Source organism: Elaeis guineensis, chromosome 9, assembly GCF_000442705.2.
Source record: "Elaeis guineensis isolate ETL-2024a chromosome 9, EG11, whole genome shotgun sequence".
Taxonomy (NCBI): Eukaryota; Viridiplantae; Streptophyta; class Magnoliopsida; order Arecales; family Arecaceae; genus Elaeis; species Elaeis guineensis.
Window position 1 is genome coordinate 7043284 of NC_026001.2, and position 19373 is coordinate 7062656.

Genomic DNA, 19373 nt, shown 5'->3' on the forward strand with positions numbered 1-19373 from the left:
ATCCTTTCGGATGGTAAGTCAACGATGCCGCGGAGCACGTGCGCCTCACCCGGATCGGACGGTCTAGAATGCGGGGTCGTGGTTTGGATGGTCAGAGATGGGTAGTATATCCCGGGAGAGCTGTAACATGGTGGTTTCCATTGATTGATGAGGCGAGAGAGGGGTCAAATCTGTTTTCTTTTTTTTTTTTTTCCTATTTCTAGACTTCTATATTCGTCTGATATGGACTGGCGCCAGAGTGTCACGTCGGTTACAGACCGCAGTTAGTTTGTGGTTGTCAAGCCTAGTGACATATATTGCACCGTTCAATGAACGTGACCACATTTCGCAATACCAGAAAACTGAGGGGGACTGCATCGTGACCTAAAGTGACATAGTGTTCGATTTTTTTTTTTTTTTTTCCAGCTAGATGTATGAATGGAAATAAAATGATTGAAAAATTAGGAGAACGGTAAAGCAAATGACCAAGGGACGTAAAATCGGCCTCTTTTCGATATGTATACGAATTCAAATGTGTCTCTTCTTCCAATTCACTTTATTCAGTGGTCCCTTTAGTCATCATTGTTGTTATTGGCTTTTTGAAGACGACAACCTTTTTGCATGACACGGTACTAATGCTTTATCAATCCACGTGGTTTTCAAAAACTTTGGTGCAATTGTCAAAGATCCCTGGGGTTACATTTGTGTTGAGTGATTATCAGTACTATAACCCTACAAACGTGAAGCATGTACCATAGCGTGGCCATGGTCACGATATATGAGTTGGATCATGTATAGAATACATTAAAAATTTGTTAATCTATACCCAACCCAACTTATGTAATAAACATATTAATAATTCAGATCCAAATGGATTATCTAATTGAATCTTCAATGAGTTGAAATAAGTTAAATGAGTTAAATGGTCACGTGTTGGTCAAAAGAAAAAAAAATAAAAAAATAATACATGGAGCCACTCATATGTGCCAGTTTTTTTTTTGTTTGAAAAAGAAAAAAAATATATACATCATTTCTATCGTTCATACTAAATTTTGACCATAAAAAGCTAACATGCTATCTCTATTAATGTCATGAAAATTAAATAACAGTGATGAGATGTAATTCACATTAACACTTGAGTATAGGGGCAAAACTCAATCCAATAAAAACAAGTTTTCTAGTTATCATTTTTATAATTTTATTATACTGATGATTTGTAGTTGGCAAAAGTTTAATAATCAATAGTTACTTATTATGATTAGTGATTGGCAAAAATCTTGACAACTAAGAGTTTCTTATGTCATGTGATATGCACTAGTCTACCATACTTAGTACTAATTCAAAAAAAAAAATATTATTATTATTATTATTATTATTATTTACTGATTGAAGTCTGTATAAATTTATAGAACAAGATTCCAATCTAGTATCTTTAGAGCTATAAGATATAAAAAGAACAGCTATATTTGAACAAAATATCACTTGGTCATGAAAAATCAATTATTCGAACAAAATGTTTTTTAAGTGAGAATGCAAAGCTTATATTATCAACAAACTATTATAGATGTAAAACATGATTGCATTCTTTAAAAGGAGATATTGAATTTACCTAAATATAACCTGGACCCAATCTAGTTCTTCGGAATGTAAGACTCATGCCATGACTACATGGGTCAGTTTAACTAAGTGACATAAATCGGTAAGTTTTCATGTGAAGGATCCTTATTTACCTGCTATTTGAATCATGGATCAAAAATCTAAAGAGGTCTTATCAAGACAACCCACATAATGGAAGATTGCCAAAGCAAGAGAAAAAAATGGCCACACTGAAAGCTATACTTAACAAGTCTGAAAGGGTAATCCTTTGAGATTCATACTAGGTTAAAATGATGAGATGAAGCATATTTTGAAACCACTAGAATTCTAGCAAGACTTCAAAAGAATGTGAGGTGGTGTTTTGACTTGCAAATATCAAAATAGCTTAAATTTGTATTGAGGAAACCAACTTAGTGCATACAATCTCAAAACACTTCACTAGCATTATCATAGTCAATATTTATATATGAAACCACATCCATCTTATTTTATTCCTTAATATTAGATGCTAGATGAAGGAGATAAATTGCCAATTTATCAAAAGATATGATAAGGTTAAAGATGTTCCAATATTTATGAAAATGTTGTTCTACAACCATTGAATTAAGGACATTGTTTTCTTTATTTTTAGCTTATTTTGTATATTTCTTTCTTCTATAGACTCATGTATATGAGTTATAAATCCAATAGGATTTAGGAATATTTGTACTACTTATTTTAATATTATTTTTTTTCAAATAGATTGCATCATATGGAAATTATGGAATGAATATTGCCATCAGGTGATCTCTCTTATAACTATTTTCTTAATGTAATTAGGAGGAATCAATTATAAAAATTGATAAAATTTTTATGAAAATTTGCTCTCAATTTTCTTGAGCAGTGAGAGGCTAATTGAGAGCACATGATACAAGATTAAACTTTGAGAGAAAGCTTTGGGGAGAGTCGTATTTTTTTGCATGAGAATTGTGGAGATGAAGATGTAAAGTTGAAAGTCCAGCAATAAAGAAAGATACGAGGATTTGGAGTTATCCTTTCTACTATAATTTTGGTATCCACTTTTAAAACTTTTTTTATAGTTTTATTTTCTATTTTTTTTTATTTAATTCAATACGACTAACTTCTAATTTTGAATTTAATTTTAATCTGTATTCGTTGTGCTGCTTTGAACTTATATAAAATTAAAAAAAATATACATAATCACTTACCTCTATCATTTTTCTCTCGTTAGCTGAACATTAATTTTTCATCATTAAATCAAACCAAACCAAAATCAATTTAGCCCAATTGAAGACTAATTCAGCAAATAAATAGGTTTATTGAAAAAGATAAATATTTTAGAAGCTTTCCACTGAATGCTGGTGGATTGATATTTTCTTTCACATGCACAGAACCATTGGACGCTAATAAAATATACAGCATAAAAAAAAAATGAGTTACTTAAACTGCACTCTTTTTTTGGGGGTAGAAGTGATATTTAACAAAAAAAAAAAAAAAAAACAAAAAAAACAAACAAACAAACTGCCAAGCCCGATAAAAGTAGAAGCTTCTACCTTCAAGCGATACCCTGCGTCCTGTTGCCATTTACCAGAAAGTATACGAGTGTCCAATCAGCCGCGTCGTTAATCCCTCTCTCTCCTCTATCCTTCACCGGCCGCTATATAATTCGGGAAACATAACGCTCGCCATCCCACCTGTCCTAACGCCTCCACCCATCACGCCCTCGCGCCCTAAATCGACAGGGAGAGATCGCTCTCCCAGCCCCTCTAGATCTAACTCCACGCGCGTATTAAAACCCCTAAAGATTCTGTGTCTCTAGCGGACCTTTGAGCATTTATTGTTGTCCATATAAAGTAGTGATGGATCGAGGTCCCCTCGCCGAGGATTATTGGGTTGGGGTCAGGACCGACGGCAGAGCAGCGGCGGCGCCGCGGCGGAGGATGGCCGAACCCCGGCAATGACATGGCTGCCTCCGCCAGCTCCCAGCACCGCTGCGTCTTCGGTCAGTCATCGAGAACCACTTCTTCCTTCGATGCATCGAGAACAAATAGTTTTTTGGTGCTTTTCTTTCCATTGAATCTGTGTTCTGGGAGTATTATGGTCTTGTTGTAGTTCTTTCTTCGTTTTTCTATGGATTCACCAAGAAAAATTCGATATTCTTTCTATTTTTTGATATTCTTGTTGCTTCCTATCTCAGTTCCGGAAGTCTTGAAACTATATTTGTCGTTTGTTTTGAATTTATGGCAGTTGGGAACATACCTTATGATGCCACGGAGGAGCAGCTGATACAGATATGTGAGGAGGTTGGCCCCGTGGTGTCTTTCAGGTCAGCCGCCTCTTAAAACCCTAAAATTTTGGTGTATTGGAGATCAACCATCAAACCTTTTTCTTTTTCTTTTTCTTTTTTTTTTTTATCTCTTTTCTTTCAAAATGCCAGTCTGTTTCGTTGGATTTCAAGAACCGCCGAGTTACATTTAAAGTAGAAGTCTGTGGTTCCTTGACCTCGCTGCACTGGGGTAGTTAAGATCATTATGCTTGTCTAGAAAGGATCACTCAATGTTTGATATAATTTCTCTCGAGAATCTCTTCTTTTTTTTTTTTTCCTTTTTTTGGTCAAACTGACTGGCAAATTCTATCGTCCTCTTTTTTATGAGATCATGGTTTTTCATTTCCTTCGCAGCTTGCACTGGAGCTATAGATTATGAACTTCTTAAATTCACTTTCTTTTTTGTCTTCATTGTGGAAAGCATGCCTTTGCATTATGTGGTGAGTTGCTGATAATGTGATCAGCCCTATTGGCTATGCTTAGATTAATAGGATTGCTCTCCCAGATAGCTTAGGTGGCATTTGGTGACCCAAATTGGATCACCAAGCTGATCTTAGATCACTGATGATCCTTATCCTGAGGTAATTTGATCCCGATAATCCAAGATCACCATATTTGATATGTTGTATTCTAGTGATTAAATATTTTTAGACATCCATGAGTAACCTGTTTGATATTCCATGGGAATCTAAGATCACTGTCCATATTATGCTAAAACTATGCGAATATATTCCATAAAAATATATATATTAATCATATAAAATATATTATAATAAAATATTAATATGTTAATTATTAATATATTCCTATAAAGATATATAATTATTATTATAGAATAAATATTTTTAATTTATACTTAAATATATTTTTGATACTAATATTTGTTTTGATTAGGAGAATAAGACAAACATAAGTAATATATTAAATAATTTCATTATAAATATAATTAGAATAATATATTTCAACTATAATTTAAAATTATCCTTGAATAATAATATGACAATAATATGATTAATAACATATTATAATATAATATATATCATAAATATGGTATATAATATCAATATAATATAATATAATATCATATCATATCATATCATATATTGATATAATATATTAATGGTATATTTGTATATATATATTTTTTTTGTTGAATAGAGGGGCACCTTTGTCCTCAAATTTTGGATTAAGATCACTGCCATGGGGTGATCTTGAATGCATGACCTTAAGGACTAGTATTTCATCACTGGATTGCATAGTGATTTGAGAAGCGAGGATGATTTGAGATCACTGTCACATGGAATTCTCTGATGCAACCAAATGTAGTGATCTCATCACCTCTATCTATATCACCCTTGATCTTGAGATAATCACCCCATATCAAATGCTTCCTTAAGGTTTGTGAAGATCTTTTAGTTTGTACTAATCCATCTCTGTTTTTGACTTTTCCTAGGAGACTTTTTGCTGAGAGCATGTATAATTTCCTTTATTAACAAGAGGTTATGTAAATAGGCAAATTAAGTAAGTGTGGATTTGCTATAATTTTTGTTAGTGAATGACCACTTTTTAATAGAAGTGAAGCAACAAATTTTATGTCACAAAAGTAGGTTGCTACTTACTAACCACGGGAGCCAACAACCAACAATATGAATTTTGAATTCTGAGTTGGAAGTGATCTTCTAAATATCACAACCTTAACTTATCTCTGGCTATAAAGACACTAGTATCTTGTTTATCTTACATATACTGAAAATGAGGTTTGTTCTAAAAGAAGTACATGGAGCACAACTTCGGTGCCAGTATGCATGAAGTGGAGGATACAGTTGAAACATATTTCTTTGGCTTGCTACTTTAAAAATGAATTATTGTCTACTTTTAGTTCCATTCCCTTTTACATTGTTTCACTTGTTTCTCCACTACCTGCACTCTCAACCTTTATCTTAACATATTCTGACCACAAGAACATTTCCAAATTTGCCTTATCTCATCGTAGTGTAATATCATTTGTTAGTAACATAAACCATGGTTCTCTTGAGTATCAGGATAATTCAGTAGTTTGGTAAGCTATTGGAGATTCCATCCCTTGTTGTAGGCTTGGCATGACTTGAAATCACTAATTTAACCACAACTATTTCAGACCCTTGTCAGCACATCTTCATAAATGTCCCTGATAATTTTAGCTACCTTTAAGCTTTATGTCTTCCTCAGTGCCTACCAAATTTTGTCTAGCAATACTGTATAATAATCTTTATAAAAATCCATGAGGTTTATCTTCTTCTTGAACCTCTCCATCATTTGTCTTGGCAAGAGACAGCATTTATTATGGCATAATGCAAAATTGGCTTTCTGAAGTTGTTAGTATTTTTCTCTTAGCCCTCTATTCATCGTCCTCCCCCTTATACATAGCCTTGTTTACCATTCTAAATTTTAGAGCAGTCGATGTACCAATACATGCCACCTTTATGTTTGACCTCTTTCTGGATATTGCTGAATAAGCCAGCTAAATAAATTTGACCTAGTTTCCAATGATTTTTCATATCTCAAGTGGTATAATTTTTGGCCCTGCTACATTACCACTTTGCCTGCTTTGCAAAGCTGTTTGTGCCCGTACTTCACCAAAACTGAATTGCGGTATATTTACCAACTTATTGCTTGTCTTTATTATTATAATTTTATTTAGTAGAGCCCTCCCCTGATTCTTTTCTTTCTCATCCTATTGTATTTCTGAAACATAATTTTTTTTATAAAAAATCTTATACTTTGAGCTCAATCATATAGTTTTTTTTGCAAGCTACATGTTTTACTAAACTTCCTAGCTTTTCTTTGTCCTTTTTAGATTTTATATATATGTTAAATAATTCGACGTTACATGCTTTTTGCGATTCTTTTCCTTGATTACCTATCACCACTCATAATTCCACCACCTTCTTTATCTGGTCATGCATTTAGGTTCTGCTAATAATTCTATAATACCTAAATTGATAGGATTCCAAATGATATCACGCAATCCTTGATTTCTAGTACCCTTCAATATTTGGTCTATAGAATATCATGGTTTGCTGAGGATGAGCCCTGGCAAAATGGTAAAGTTTCTCCATCCTGACATGGGCTGTCGCGGGTTATGAAAACAGCCTTTATGCTTGGTGGTAAGGCTGTGCACGTTTGACCCTCCCCAAACCTTGGGGTGGTGGGAACCTCATCCACTGAGAGGCTCTTTTTTAGAACATCAAAGTTTGCCCTTTTGGAACCCACAACCTTATTGTTAGCAATGTTATAGTTTAATAATATTATGTTTCTGTTCCTAGAATACACATTTACAGGTGTCCTGTTTAGCGAGACTTTCATTTTATCACCTTACAAACTTTGCATGCTGATCTCTTGTTTCCTTCTTTAAAAAAGGGGAAAAAAAGGTTTATCTGACATATTGCATAGGCTCATGAAACTAACTGAATACTCAACTTTCTTTCAACAAACATCAGTGAGTGTCATTGTGTCATCCATCACTGGCTGACAAGCTAAGGTGTGTCATGACTTTCTGCATACTAATTTCTGACATACTGTTCAAGTGACTAATCAGAAGATAGTGCAATGTTTGTGGCAGCAGAAAGTTTAACATCTCATGGATGGATGGACCTGTTCGTATTGTTCATGCCTATGCTAAATAATGATCTAATATTTTGATGCAGGCTAGTATTGGATAGAGAAACTGGAAAGCCCAAAGGTTATGGGTTTTGTGAGTACAAGGATGAAGAGACAGCTCTTAGTGCTCGTCGCAATCTTCAGGGCTATGAAATAAATGGCCGTCAGTTACGAGTTGATTTTGCAGAAAATGATAAAAATGCTGACAGAAACAGAGAACAGGTCCAATATAATTATCTACATAGAAGATGTATTTGAATTCTCTATTCCAGTTACCTTATCTGATAAACTAATAGAATGGGGATGGATGTACATTTATCTTTCTGATCGATAATTTGATTTCTGTGCTATTCTTGTCAGTTAGTTTAACTACTGCTATGAAAGTTGTTTTTTCAGAGATATGTTTTGGTAAACAAGTGCTACCACCTTAAGTCGACTTTCATTAGCATATTGTGTTTCATAGGACTCCGATCACATTAGCTTATTTATTTCCGTTGCCATAGTGGAATGCAAAGGTTTTATTTTACCAATAGGAAGGAGGACTTAAAGTGCATGTTGATGATTTTTTTGTATTGAATTTTGGGGAAAAATGCATGTGGTAATTGTATGTATGTTTTATAATTGGCTCATGGTATGACTAATTGGATATCTGATATCTAAATTTCTTGCTCTGCAATAAAGTGGCAAATTATCATAATGATTGACTCTAAGATGTGTTTTCGTTGCAATGATCAATCTAGATAAAATTGCAACTAGTCTTTATTATCATTCGATGGATGCAAAGTTTTTTTTTTTTTGGACAAAAACACAATTTTATAATACTTGATGAGGAAACCTTTTCATATGTAAATTGGTAACTTTTGTTGCAGGGTCGTGGTGGACCAGGGTTGACATCAAGTATTGGTTTGACTTCCTTTCTCTCTCCCCTTTCTCCGCTTCAGTTCAGGGCCTGTTTAGTATCACTTCTGTTTTCTGTTTTTGTTTTCAAAATCTGAGAAGAAAATTAAACTAGACTGAATGTACCTGGCTTTTTGTTTTTTAAATTGTTTGCAAAACCTTTAGAGCTTATGGAAGCAAAGATTTATTGCTTTCAAACAAAAGCAAAAAATAAAAGTAATGAATGGCAAAAGTTCCTCGCAAATGCTATCTTCAACATCAATCTCCATGTGGTATTTCTCTTATTTGCATGGGAAACAAAAACACAAAAACAACAACAATACTAAACAGGCCCTTTGTTCTTGCATTTGTGCTTTTTCAGGTCTTGAATTTTGCTTGCAACCATTTTTTTGCTAACGCTCTTAATGGAAATTTGCAGATGCTCAGAAGCAATTAGGTGGACCCCCTATCCTTGGGGATTCAAGTCTTCATCAACCTATAGGTCCGCCATTAGCTGCAACAGCTGCATCTCTGATGGCTGGAGCTCTAGGTGGAGCTCAGACTTCTAGTGTCCAAAGTGGTTTACAAAGCCAGTCTGGAATGGGAAATGATCCCTTGACCCATTATCTGGCTAGGATGTCTAGACGCCAATTAAGTGAAATTATGTCTGAGATAAAGGTCATTCTTTCTGCTCTCTCTCTCACATGCACGCATGCGCGCGCACACACACACACCCTGACTCATTATCTGGCTAGGATGTCTTGACATCAATTGAGCCCCCCTCCCTCCCTCTCTCTCTCTCTCTCTCACACACACATGCCTACCATAAGGTCCTGACATTAGTTTGATTATAGGCTCTGGCTACTCAAAGCAAGGCACTGGCTCAACAACTACTGCAAGGGAGTCCGCAGCTACCAAAGGCTCTCTTTCAGGTTGCTTTTTCACTTATTCAACTTTCAGAGACCGGAATACATTTTTTATATTACGATGGTGAGCTATTTGCCCTGAGATTGTCTACTGACTGATTCAAGTGAGGATCATTATATCAATAGGGAGGTTATTGGTTCTAATTAATAAATAACCAAGCTTTTAACAAATCTTGAAATATTCTTTTCATTTGAATCGGCTTATAATGAACCAACCTGGCAACTAATGGTAGGAATTTAGAAAATGCTCAGGACAGAAGGTGCTTCTTGATGATGTTCTTGTTTTTATATGACTATTTTATCATATTATGTTTTATTTACTTTCAGATAACATTGGAAAATTTTATGTCCATGTCAGATTTTCATTCCCCACAAACATCAGTTGTCACCTTAACAATGCATACTTCTGGTTTTTAGCATTTTCCACAACTGGTTTATGCAATTCAAATTTCAGATTTACCTTAGATTTTTCTTGCTTCATCATCATTCTTTGATGTGATGTGTGATTTTATTTAGTAATTGCTTATTACTTATATTTGATAACCTGAAAATTTGGAATTTGGTGCTATGTCCTTGTTGCAGGCACAGATAATGCTTGGCATGGTGACACCACAAATGGTCTGTCTCATTTCGCTCGGAAGGGTGCACATGTTTATTTGGTATAATGATATTGAGTTTGTTTAACAACAAATGCTGTTGTAATTGTTTGGCTGCAGATGCAAATGGCCAATAGTCAGCGATCATCAACTTCGGCCCCCCAACCTTCATCTCATCATGGCCAAACACCTTCACAAATGGGTGCACTGGTTGGAATGTTGTCTAGGCTACCTGAAAGTCAGATGTCCAATGTACCACAAAACCCAACAATTTTACATCAATCCGCAATTCCACTGCCCAATGTCCCTGTTCAACCTCCATATCAGGACCCTGTGCCACCACAAACCCAAGCTCTCCATCAGGGAACAATATCAGGCAAATCTGGAGCTACCATAACATCATCAATACATCCCCACCCTCTCCGTTGCCCTTCTATTCAGGCAAATCCACCTTTACCAGCATCCAAAGGTCTCATACCACAGATTCAGCCCCCTCTTCTACAGCAACACCCTAGACCAATTGGAGCTACACCTTTGCCTCATCCCCAGCTGGCACTCCCGAACACAAGCATCCAGCAATCACTTTTGCCTCATCCTCCAATATCTCAGGCAAGTCTTGTCATTGTTTAATGCATAGTTGATTATATATGCTTTCAATTATAAAAAATATAATGATGGGCATGAATCCATGTATGACTTATAGTTCAGGCCAAGCTTTGTACTATTGTTTATCTGATTCATGGCTATCCATGTTATAGCAATGGTATAGGATGCATGTCGGCAAGAGCATATACTGGGTGTTGATTTATTTAATAAATTGATTTTTTCCAAATAATTTCCAGCCTATCTGATTCTATCTTCTTTATTATTGCTCAGGACCAGCATAGACATATCAGGTGGTATGTAATTTTACCATACGTGCTTTGAAGAAAATAATACTTAGTTCTCATTGTCAACTATTATCTAGTTAAAGCATCCAGTTGTGTTGCATGTTTGCAGCACCACTAATTAGTATCAACCATATTATTGATATTTGCTATTTTCTTACCCATTGTATCTATATTGTTGGATATATTAGGCTCCACTGGATAAGTTGAAGAAATGGACGGGCAAAAAAGTAACTTTGAAATGTGGTGTAAAATCTAAGTTTTGATGTGGAATTTCATTTTTACAGGACTGAGCAAAAGATTGCAAGTACCATTTGCTGCTATTATGCCATACTTTTGCATGTTTGTTTCAATTGTTTTAAAGAAACCTTATTTCCTGAACATTCACATAATTCAGAATATTCCAGGGCTCATCTATGTTTACATATTGGATTTGTCTAAATTTATTTTGGTAATCGCATCCCAATTTTCCTTGCTCTTTGCTGAACTGTAGTTGTATAACAGACTGGCTCATCAAATTACCAATTGCCATTGGGTCAACTGGAGATGCTTTCAAAGGAAGTCGGCACATCTGCTTTGGTTAGCCATGATCCAACTCAGGCATCCAGAACTAGCACACAAAGTTTGGGCGTGGGTTTGATGGAGCAAACAGGAATGCCAGGTGATACATTAGAATGCATAAGTCATCCTTCAAAAATACGTAGACTGGAAGATGGAAGTGGTGCTCCCCAGTTGATGAATAGCTACTCTACTTCAAGTAAACCTAGTTCAGCTCAAACAATTGGTACTTTCTCAGTATCTGTGAGTCAAATGATAGGTGTTGATGGGCTGCAACATTCACAGAAACAGATGCCTCAGGTATTTTACTCATGGATATTATATCAAGAAGTTCTGGCTTTCTATTGTCATGCCAGCTCTTGATTGTTTCATAGGCTCTTGGAGCATATTTTTTACATAGGTCTTGCATGTTTATTTTATTTTCTGAACTTTCTTTCATTATCTTATTTTCTGCTTCATGTCTTGCCTTCATTTGAACCAACATGTATCTTGACTGTTTTCAGTGTATCTGATAGATAGGTACATGTAAATTTTACTGAGAAAATGCTATAACAGTCATGACTATTAAATCAGCCAAAAGTTCTAGAACTGCTAATCATGGAACATGAAATTTTAGTTCATGAAATCTGCGAGAATTGTTATGGGAGCAGCCTAGCAGGAGCTAAAGTACAAATCAACAATGGAAGCAAAGACATGTAAGGGATTTATCTGTGAAGGCTATATCTTAATAGCATTTCATTTCTTTATATTCTAATACTTAAAAGTTAAAACAAACTTAATATACTATGGTCTTAATCCATCTAGTCTGCATGAGTGTAAATGAAACCATCTGTCAGAAAGAGTTCTTCTGGGGTTATTATTGTTGTTGTTTTCGTTTCTTTAGGTTAGGACGGAGGACTGTGTTAATATTTGCAGGGCCTTGTACGAAGTTTTAACTAATTTTGCCATGGATTTTTATTGATTTACTGGAGGCCATTAGAGTGATTTCCAAGGAGTTTCAGAAGGAGTGATTTTGTCTTGGGGATAAATTTGAACACATTTTCTGGTAACACACAAAAAAAAGGATTTGAATGACTTACAGATTTTCATATGGTCAATTTACCAATTGGCAGCTTAAAAGTTGGGGAACGGTGCTTGCTATTACAGAGGAAGGTATGTTCCATGGATGATGTATCTCCAGTTGATATTTTGTTAGAAACTTAGAAATATAAGTCTGCTGCAGATCAGGGTTCGGATCTAATTTTTGTCTTCCCTTCACGGCTTTTATTGCTTCTTTCATTGGACATATTGTAGAAAAGATTATAGGTCTAACTTGATTTGAACTTCAGCAAGAAATCAGCCGTGTAACAGAAGAAATTTGTTTCAGAGCAGAGGAAGATTATATGGAGGGATGAGGGAAATAGGAGAAAATAAGAGAGAAGGAAGAAGATAAGGATAAAAAAGAGAGGAGGATTCTGCAGACTTTTCATTCAAAATTAGTTCCGACTAGAATGCCAGTTGTCTGGTTTTGCAGTGAGGCTCTAATGCACTTTAGTAAACTTAATCAATTAGCATCTTCTGTGGATTAAAACTCAAAAAGGAAGAACTACGCCTGTGGAAATCATTCCTGATTTGTACTAGTTGGGGGGCAATTGCTTTCCTGATTGAGTCATTTTGGGACTTGACAATCAGACTAAAAATCCTCTGAGAATTCGACTCTAAAGTTTGCTAAAGAGGTAATTTCAGGAGGTGCCCATTTCTTGCATGCAAAAAGATCCTCTTGCCACATGGCACAAGGGGATTGGTATGACTAGTGGGAAGTGATATAGGCACAGGGATGGTTGAGTATCGAATTGCCAATGCAGCAATAGACAGTTCTGAAGACCTTTTCATGGGTGCTAATAGGTGTTTCAAAGCATCTCCCTTGCTGAAAAGACTACTTTAGGACTTTGCCTAGGATAAGAATGGACCAGCTATTAATCTTGATGGAAATTTTCTTTACCCATTTCTCTAGGTAATCTCTTATAGACAATTTTTTCTCAACTTGTTTCACTATAGATAAGAAAACTAGCTTATAACCCCATGCCATCCACAGGATGCGATTTTTTTTTAAAAAACAATATTAAAATGAAGCTCCAGATGTTGTTGGCGTAGCAATTGTAGATGCCGTGGTTAAGGTCGGTGTTAATGCGCTCGGGACTCATGTAGGCGATGGTGCTGATGGAGGAAGCTCCAGATGTCGTCGGTGTAGCCGTTGTAGATGCCGTGGTTGAGGTCAGTGTTGACGCGCTTGGGGCTCATGTAGGCGATGGTCCCGAGGAGTTACAGGGTCCATGGTCTGTGCCAGGATCCAACTGACGTTGAAGTCAGCGATCTTTACTTGGCGGGCGGAGTTGATGAGGAGGTTGGAGGGCTTGATGTCGCGGTGGACGATGCGCTGGTGGTGGAGGTAGGCCAATCTGGCGGGCGACGTTGGCGAGGAAGGGTTCGAAGGAGATGCGGCATCCCTCAAGGGAGCCACCATCCATGTACTCGAGGAGGATCTGGATCTCACTGGCGTGGTCGTACATGCCGTGGCATCGGACAAAGTGGGGGTTATTGGTGGTGCGAAGGATCTCGATCTGGCGGCAGATAGCATCCTCGTGGTTGCCAAAGACTGACCTTGAGGGCGTAGATCTAGCTAGAGATGGCGAAGTATGCGAGCGTGAGATGATTGAGCTCTTGCATCTTGTAGTCGGACGGCAATCTCTCCATCATCATCTCTAAGAACAACACGTGGCTCTCCCTCTTGAACTCCAACCCTTTCATCCATGGCCGCCAGTAGGAACCTCACACCATGAAACATCGGATCTACGGAACTCACACAGACTCCCCCGGTCCTCCCAATTTCTCTCGTCTTAGATTTACACCAGTGGCCAGATCTGCGGAACTCGCATAGACTCCCCCGATCCTCCTAATTTCTCTCATCTTAGATTTACACTATCTGGGTATCATGTTGGACCTCACTTCCGTAGGTGGAAATATGGGATGTGATTGCGCTTCCGCCATATACCACCAAAAGCCCCACGTGTCAAATGGAGGCTCTACCAACGCATATGCCTCTGTTTTAATATATGTATTTATTAGATATGACAATGATATTCCAGGTTCATAGGCTTTTTCAAACAAGATGTATTTCGTATAAAAAATAATATTTAAAATAAATAAGAAACTTGCATCACAAGCAAAGGGTGGGTGAAAGCCATCTTTGATTGCAATGATCTAGGATGATGATGGTCTGATTAAACTAGGACATTGCTGCTTTGAGCTGTACCAATTTTCTTTCATTGCACTCCACTCTAGCAATCATTCGTGTGATGTCATGGACCATATCATATTATTGAATTCTAGAATTCAATGAAGTCTAACCATGTTTTTCTTGGAGGTTGATTATTAGAGGATGGATTTTAGATATCTCAAGCAACATCCTTGATCTCTCATTGGACATGTAGGACTAATGTCAAGGTTCATCATATTGGTGCATATTGCCCTATACTAGTTAAATGGTACCATGTTGATACAGGATTGAGACTCAATATATCGAACCGATCTCCGTACCGAGCATACTAGCATTGTATTAGCATGGTATTGATATGGGATCCAATACGGAGATTGCGGACCTTGGATACTTCATATATTAAGTTTTTGAAGTGTTGGCACTTCTAGACACTTGAACATGACATGAGACAACATGTCCGAACACTTTGAAGTTTGAAGTATCTTACTTATATCAATAAAATTTATTAATGTCTGACACTCTTTTCCTGAGTGGCATGAGGACTCTTGGTTTCAAGTAATCAACACTTTATGCACAATGGCATAATGGTTTTAGTAAAACAGCCCTATTAAAGAACACCCCTAAGGCATTCAATGTATGCCATACTATACTGAACCGGACAGTATGGAGTGTACCGACACTCGTTATGTCAATACTACCACATTAACAGGTTGGCAGCAGTATGGCATCCAGTATTGAGATGGCGTACCTTGGTTAAGAGTATTGCATTATTATCTTAAATGGTGCATCAACATCTAGTTGGAGGTCAAACTCAATACTCTATGAGAACCTGTGTTTTAACAAAACTACTTACAATTTTATTTCCTAATAATAACACCTTCAAATCTACCTTTTTTGCTTCACTAAAATGATCTTAACCACTCGTGAAGACCCAAAAAAAAAGCACTATACACCAAGTTGGTTATTGAGATGGAGAGATTATAAGAAATTTGGGGACCAAATTTAGAAAGTTAGGTGATGACTAAAATAGTATACTTAATTAGTAAATGAGAATAGGAGTTACAAGCCATGCCATTAGCATTTCCCTTATAACAAATGCCGCTAAGGTATTTGCTAATGTTTCCCTTAGAAATAGTTATTGCAACTATTTATCAACTTACATATTTGAACACATTCTTAATTAATTTTAGGTGTATCCAAGAAAACTTAAATAGCATAGGAGTTGAGATAGCTAAAGTACACACAATGGATATGTTACATATGTACTATTTTGTGTGTGCGTGTTTATATATGCAATATATTCATGCACTGCCATTTTTTGAAACTTGGGGACACTAAAATGTGTACATGTACAACAAAGATATGAGGAGGCTTTCGTAGGAAGATGTACTTTAGTTTGCACTGAAGGCTGTAAGAAAGACCAAGGATAACATGGAAATAGGTTGTGAGCAAAAATATGGAGAAAGTTGAAGTAACATCAGAGATGGCACTAAATAGGAATACTTGGTAAATAAGGATCTACAGACCCAACCACAAATAGTTGGGAAGATGCTGGATGGTTATGGTTACGGGGATGCCTTAACACCTGGCTCCCTTCCCAGGTGTCTAGGTAACACTACAGATAATGCTTGATCAGGAAGGTCGGTAAAGACTAGATCATTGAAGTATTGAATCTTGACCACTGCAATTGGACAAGGGCTTAATTTTGATTTAATGGTCCGATCCTTATGCTCATTTGTGGGCTGGCATTTGATACTCCAATTGTAGGGAATCATTGAATTGATCTTCCACCATGGTAGCGGAGGATATCTTTGACCATAGTCTCATCGATCCACAAAGTTTCAATCATTGGTTCTTCAATTTCAGCAGGATAAATTTTATTGCTGTTCCTTGGCTTTCACTTAACAAAGGCGTTGCACCTCATTGAGAGCTTCTTATGTGTCTTCTCCACAGCATGATTAAAATTGGTGCGCTGTTCTTCATGCTGATGAGAAGCAAAACACTAGCCATGATGCTATTTCCTGCCTCTCAAGTTTCGATATCATGCTGTGCATGGGCTAGGAAAGGAAAAGAAAGCAAAGAGTAGGGAAAGATATCTTTAGATGTAGGGAAATTTTGAAGGATCAGGTTTTCTTTGATACCATCTGGTGTCGCTCCGTTTGAAGTTCAGGCTACAAAATATGAAGTTGCTGCAGATTAAGTTTCATAGCTGGTTTAATCTGAACTGTGTGGCTGTTTTGTGCTCCTCTTTTTGGGCAAGTAGTAGAAAAGATTTGATGTCTAACTTGCTCTAAAATTCAGCTTGCAATATGCTGTGTAACAGCAGGTATTTTTTACAGCTGAGAGAAAGGAAAGACTTGATGTCTAACTTGATCTGAATCTCAGCTTGAAATATGCTGCATAACACAGGAATTTATTACAACAGAGTAGAAAAGAGCAGCCTAGTGCATGAGGCTCCTGCCATTGTGGGGTTTGGGTGAGGTTTCTGTGATTCGAACCGTGACGTCTGGGTCGCAATCAAGCTGCCTTACCATTGTGCCAAGGCTCGCTCTCAAAAAGCATTAAGTAGAGGGATGAGGGAAATAGGAGAGAGAGAGAGGAAGAAAGTACATAAGAAGAAGAGAGAGAAGGAGGCTTGCGCCTTTTTTTGCAATTATTATACCAGGTACAATGCCATTAATTTGCTTGTAATGGCCCCCAACTGGCTTAACTGGTTGCCAACCTTTCCTTATTAGGATCTTGGAAAAAGCAAGACAAGAAATCCTAAAACAACTGGAAGAAATCATTCCTAACTTGGATTTTGGATTAACTAGCCAGCAAGTGCTTTCCAGATTGAGTCCTTTTGGGACAAAACAATAAAACTAAAATTTGAAATAAGAAATTCTAAAACAGCCGGAAGAAATCATTCCCAACTTGGATTTTGGATTAACTGGCCAGCAAGTGCTTTCCAGATTGAGTCCTTTTGGAACAAAACAATAAAACTAAAATTCTCCCAGACTTGGACACCTAAGCTTTGCTAAACAGAATTCCTTATTGACAGATTGCATATAAGATCTAAATCTTAACTAAATAATTTGTATCTTAAGTAGGGCCAGGTCAGAGAACTGCAATGATCAGGGAACTGGGAAGAGACTAATTAAGATGGTCCATTGCTTTTTTTGAGCTCCGTCAATGAGACTAAAGCTCTAACCAAGATATAGAATGACTAGTTAACATCAATGTGAAGAAAGCCTACAATGTATTAGGATTTTATTTAATTTTATCACATCGAAGTTATTTTGCAATCCTCATTTATCGAATCTATGGTGGTGATGGCAATGTCAGTATAGGCCCCAGGGCTCTCATCTTCGCTAATTTTTCTTATCCATTTCTTGTGCATGCATGGGTGGTATGCGCCGAATGCGAGTTATGCTAATAGTCCACTTGATTTCTCTCCTTGGTGCAGCTTACACCAGAAGTAGAGTCAGTTCTTCTGCAGCAAGTACTGAGTCTAACACCTGAGCAGTTGAGTTCACTACCTGTAGAGCAGCAGCAGCAAGTGCTTCAACTCCAACAGATGTTATCAATGAGCAAGTAGTGTAACTGTATACTGATCCCTCAATGCCCTCGGCCAAGCATGGGCAAGATGCATGGACACATGCACAAAGGCAGGATACCAGATCTATTTCAGATTTTCATTTTCCATCAAATATATTTGTGCATGCAGTCTTCAATGTATAAATGCGATGAGAAAAGCATAATAGTCCATGCAAGGCTCGCTTCGTTGCTTCAGTGTAGAGTACAATTCATTGCCATTCAAGGAAAAGCATGGAGCTCTCTTTTATCTATTCTTGCAACTTTGCACCTGTGTGGATATACCCTTTTATTGTCCCCTGAAATTAATGCAAAGCAGTATCAGATGGAAGAAGATTGAACCTACAAATTTTCTTTAGTGGTGTATCCCTGCTTCGATCCTATCTATGGTAAGCCCTACTTGACCATCATGGTTCCTACGAATACAGGTTTTGGCGGTTTTTGATGCCTCCAGCATCCACATGGTTCATTTTAGAAGTAACATTGCCTAGTAAAATCTGGAATATTGCAGGTTGCATGATCATATTGTTAGGCTTGTTTGGCTTTGAACTTGTTGGCATCTGGTGATAAATGCAGTGTATCTGGGTGGTTTACATTTTAAGATTAATGAAGTCTTTTTGCCCCCCCTGTTTGATGGAAATAATGAAGTTATCATATACCTGACAGACGTTATGGCATCTGTGAAGCTTGCAGCATTATTTCCTGTCTGCAGTCAAAACCATCCTCCAGAGATTTTGGGATTGCCGTTTGGGTTTTATTATGAAATTTGATTTTTATAATTTATTGGGAACCTTGTTGCTTGCTCTCTCGTCTAGTCTGGATCATCTGTTAGGGTGTCTGTTGGGAAAGTCTTGGGTTATGAGAAAGGTCTGATACTGGTAAAGAGATGGTATTGCACTTTTCAATTTTATATCTTGATTGTTTTCTTTGGATCAACTTTGGCAATTGATGTGTTTTTTTGATTCACACTGACAATGATTGTTTTTATTTCACTTTCTGATGATTTGCAAATGCAAATCATCAGGATGACGAATGCTCTTTTACATGCTTGCAATTTCTTCTTTATAGCCCACAGCTGATAAACATTTGACCTTCCATAAAGAAAGCTGTTGAATAAGAGCTAGGGCATATTTTGTCCCAAACATATAGCCGGATCAAAAT

General features: G+C 36.9%; 1 protein-coding gene across 3 annotated transcripts; it reads left to right on the top strand.

Moving 5' to 3' along the window:
* The first annotated feature begins 3175 nt into the window (after window positions 1–3175).
* LOC105051857 (cleavage stimulating factor 64) lies at window positions 3176–18466 on the top strand. Of its 3 annotated transcripts, XM_010932496.4 has the most exons (11): window positions 3176–3577; window positions 3823–3901; window positions 7588–7762; window positions 8410–8443; window positions 8856–9094; window positions 9271–9348; window positions 9925–9960; window positions 10059–10547; window positions 11330–11683; window positions 12000–12078; window positions 18085–18224. In XM_010932496.4, the coding sequence occupies exons 1-10, from the start codon at window positions 3538–3540 to the stop codon at window positions 12036–12038; spliced, it is 1563 nt and encodes a 520-aa protein (XP_010930798.1). In that variant the 5' UTR covers window positions 3176–3537; the 3' UTR covers window positions 12039–12078; window positions 18085–18224. The 3 variants fall into 3 exon arrangements, with proteins under 3 accessions (XP_010930798.1, XP_010930797.1, XP_010930796.1); XM_010932495.4 differs by lacking the exon at window positions 12000–12078 and having other exon boundaries at window positions 3180–3577; window positions 8410–8437; window positions 18085–18466; XM_010932494.4 differs by lacking the exon at window positions 12000–12078 and having other exon boundaries at window positions 3181–3577; window positions 18085–18466.
* The last annotated feature ends 907 nt before the right edge of the window (window positions 18467–19373 follow it).

Bases quoted from the DNA above. Each gene is read 5' to 3' on its own strand.
- LOC105051857 (XM_010932494.4), top strand. From the start codon at position 3,538: ATGGCTGCCTCCGCCAGCTCCCAGCACCGCTGCGTCTTCG. The intron at 3,902-7,587 runs GTCAGCCGCCTC...ATTTTGATGCAG, and splicing joins GGCCCCGTGGTGTCTTTCAG to GCTAGTATTGGATAGAGAAA. The intron at 10,548-11,329 runs GCAAGTCTTGTC...GTTGTATAACAG, and splicing joins CTCATCCTCCAATATCTCAG to ACTGGCTCATCAAATTACCA.